The sequence below is a fragment of the Parus major genome, chromosome 17 (genome assembly GCF_001522545.3).
Source record: "Parus major isolate Abel chromosome 17, Parus_major1.1, whole genome shotgun sequence".
In the NCBI taxonomy this organism is placed as follows: Eukaryota; Metazoa; Chordata; class Aves; order Passeriformes; family Paridae; genus Parus; species Parus major.
Genome location: NC_031785.1, coordinates 8827216 through 8830807, shown reverse-complemented (window position 1 = coordinate 8830807; position 3592 = coordinate 8827216). Strand labels below are relative to the sequence as shown.

The 3592-nt window shown below is 51.5% G+C and overlaps 1 protein-coding gene across 1 annotated transcript in view; it reads left to right on the top strand.

The window, feature by feature from the left end:
• CACNA1B (calcium voltage-gated channel subunit alpha1 B) overlaps nucleotides 1-3592 on the top strand; it is a 225353-nt gene that overhangs the window by 92905 nt on the left and 128856 nt on the right. Inside the window, exon 6 of the mRNA XM_015644531.2 lies at nucleotides 2-129. Coding sequence (XP_015500017.1) covers nucleotides 2-129 — 128 coding nt within the window. The remainder of the gene's footprint in view (nucleotide 1; nucleotides 130-3592) is intronic.

Genomic DNA, 3592 nt, shown 5'->3' with positions numbered 1-3592 from the left:
GGGACCACGTGCAGGGAGTACTGGCAGGGCCCCAACTACGGCATCACCAACTTTGACAACATCCTCTTCGCTGTGCTCACCGTCTTCCAGTGCATCACCATGGAGGGCTGGACCGACATCCTCTACAACGTGAGTCCTCTGCTGGGGCTGCTTGCTTGGGAAGGGATGGTTCTGGAAGAAAAAAGTCATTTTGTTGGTGTGGATTTCCCCTCCTGAACCCCTGATTTTCTGGAGGATTGTTCCCCTTTTCCTGAGGGTCTGTTTCTGGTTGAGCCTGTGGCGCTTTGGGGCTGCAGTGGGATGTGTGGTGGCAGGAGTGCAGGAGCTGGTGACACCCCAGGTGCTCCTGTGCTCTGCTGGGTGAGTAGGAGCAGGTTCTCACAGTGCTCCACAGAAAATCCAAAATTGTACAAAACTGGGCGGCAAAAGAAGCAACTCCTCAATATTTTGTACCTGGAGGTTTCCTCTCCTGACTGGGTGCAGCCTTTGTTGATCAAACTTTGTAGCACTGAGCTCCAGGGCTGCTTTTGGTTAGTCCAGTCTGGTTTTACAAAGCCCTGTCTCTCACCTTCACCCCTGGCATGACTCTGGGGCTGCAGAGAACATGCACCAGGCTGAATTTCCCTGGCACAACCTCTTGGCTCAGTTCTCCTCCTCCCTCAGTTTTCCACAGAGCAGGACCATTTCCCCCAGCCTCTGCTGGCTTCCAGCCAGTGCCATGCTCTCATTTCAGGGTGTAGTTTATGAGGAAAAACCCCCAAGTCAGGCATTGCTGATGCCCTCAGCCCATTTCTGTGGCTGGAGGGATGATGCTGTGCTCAGTTTTCCTCATCACAGGCTCCAGAGCCATGCTGGGCTCTTTCAGTCTTTCCTGGGAGGGCTTTTGTAGCAACAGGAAAGGATTATCCTCAGCCACAGTGAATTGCCAGGTACAATTCTGCTGTGTTTGGAGCCAATAAATCTGATTTATTCCCTTCTCCCTCTGTTGCTCAGTTCCTCCATTTATTCCCAGTCTCTGACCACTTAAAGCCATCTCCAGATTTCCCGCTGTGTTTCTCCCCTCACCCCAAAGCTTCACCACACCACCAATTTCTCCCCTTCTCATTCAGCATTCCTGCTCCTTCCTCCTGGTGCCAAGTGTTGTAAGAAAAGCCCATTAGCATCCTGGCTGGGATTGATTAATCAATATGTGGTGTATGAGATCATCTTCTCCCAACCCAGCTCTTGTGCCACGTGCAGAACCCCGACCTTACTATGGGGGTATCGATTTTGGGGGTTGCTTTGCAGCTGTTGTAGTTTCATTCCAGGTACCCATTAACTGGGAGCAGGTGCCTGGAGCAGCTGCAGAGCTGGATTTCTTCTGTCTGAGCACCCAGTTTAGGGTTTGATGTTTGGATCTGGCAGATCTGAGGGGTGCTGGATGAGTGAGGGGAGGGTGAGTGGTTTGTGCTGTGCCATGGGACACTCAGCAGCAGGAGCTGGTGCCAGGAGCCATCCCTGCCACCTGTCCCTTGTCCCCGGGTGCTGTCAGCCCCTCCCTGTGCTGCTCTGCTTGCTGAGGCCCTGGTTGTGCTTTTGCAGGCTGGAAACAGAGAGAAGCTGTGGGTGGAGAAGATCCACTCTGTGCAGCCCTCAGCCTTTTCACAGCTTCAGTCATGTGCTGTTTTCTGGCCACTTGTTTATTGGTTTGGCATCTTCTGTGCCTACTCCAAGTTCATCAAACTGAAAAAGGAGACAAAAGCCCAGATTATGCTGCAGCAGTGACTGAAAATCCGTGGGGTGTTTGTGGATGCATTGTCAGGCTGTGCACAGCTCATGGAATCAGAATGGTCTGGGTTGGAAGGGATAATCCCATCCCACCCCAGCCATGGCAGGGACACCTCCCACTGTCCCAAACCCTGTCCAGCCTGGCCTTGGGCACTGCCAGGGATCCAGGGACAGCCCCAGCTGCTCTGGGCACCCTGTGCCAGGGCCTGCCCACCCTGCCAGGAACAATCCCTGCCCAAGATCCCATCTAACTCTGCTCTTTCAGTTTGAAATCATTGCCTCTTGTTCTGTCACTCTGCCCATAAAAAGTCCCTCTCTCTCCTTTCCATCAGTGCCCAGAGCAGCTGGGGCTGTCCCTGGATCCCTGGCAGTGCCCAAGGCCAGGCTGGAGCAGCCTGGGGCAGTGGGAGCTGTCCCTGCCCAGGGCAGGAGTGGGGTGAGCTGATCTTTAAGGTCCCTCCCAACCCAAATCTCTGATTCTATAAAAGCTGCAAATCCTCAGGTTTAGCTGAGCCTTTCCTTCACCCCTTGCCCTGAGTGCCACCAGCACAGGCTGGCCCTGACTGGGGTAGATTTGTCCAAACTTGTCCAAACCCCTCCCCTGCTGCTGCTGGAGCAGCCAGCCCTGCTGGGACCGAAATCCCAGTGCTGCCAGGCAGTCTGGGACTGAGAGCCATTAGGGGAAGGCTGAGGTTACAACTTCTTCCTTAATGGCCCCTTCATTTCCTGCTGCAAAAACGGAGCTGGATTGATCCTCCTGCATCAAGAGAATCCTCACTGCCCCCTCCCTGCTCTGCTGGGGCTGGGGGTGTTGAGGGGAGCAGGGTTTTATTGGGGTTTTAGTGGGGAGTGCTGATGCCAGGGATCAGGCTGGGATTGCTGCTTTCAGTGGCTTTCAGTAATTGAAATTTTCAGGAATTGAAATTTGGGAGGCTTTGCTGTGTCCCAAAAGGAGATTGGGGGCTGAAAAGGTTGGTCTGTGGTGGCATTGGGCAAACTGAGGAGTTTGGTGTCAGGGGTGTTGAGGGAAGAGGGGTTGGGGTTGGCTCAGGTCTGTCCAAAGCCAGGGTTTGTTGTGAAGGATTATTCCATCATTTCCAAAGGATTGAGCTGACTTTACAGGGGTCCAGATCCAGCTTTCCTACACAGCACCAAAGGCTCCAGCACAGCCTTTGCAGTCGGAAATCTGCCTTGAAAATGTTCACTCCTTGTCCTGTGATAAACTGAGGAATCAGGAGAGCCAGCAGAAAACAATTCCAAACCTCCACCCGTTTTTTCCTTGCTGATCCCCTGTTTACACTTCCAGAGACTTTTCCTTTTAATTGGGGCCCTGGAAGCTTTCTAGCAAGGCTTTATCTGGGGGATGATTTATGCGTGAAGGAAAGAGGCTGAATCATCAGTAGGGTGAAATTGTTCAATAATAAATTGAAAATTTAAAAACCTTTTTCCCCAATAAACTGGGGAAAAGATTTTCCTGCCTCAGCAGCACAAAAGCAACAATGACTGCAAGCGAGCTCTTCTGGGAGCTGCAGGTTTTGGATTCTTTGTGCTCAAATGGGTGCAACAGGTGATTTAGGAAATTTGGTGATGGGAAAGAACCTTTTTTCCCAGAAAATGGAGCACCTCCATGTACTAATTTATTAATACATTCATCAGGGAATGTATTAGAATAGGTATAAAAATAATAATATTTTCTGGACCATGAAGTTTGGGAAGAATCTGCTGCAATAGCAGCTGGGTGAGGGGGGCAATGCCCTAGAGCTGACTTTGTGCAGCTGGGCCCAGCCCAAGGCTCTGACAGCAATATAATATAAATATAATATAA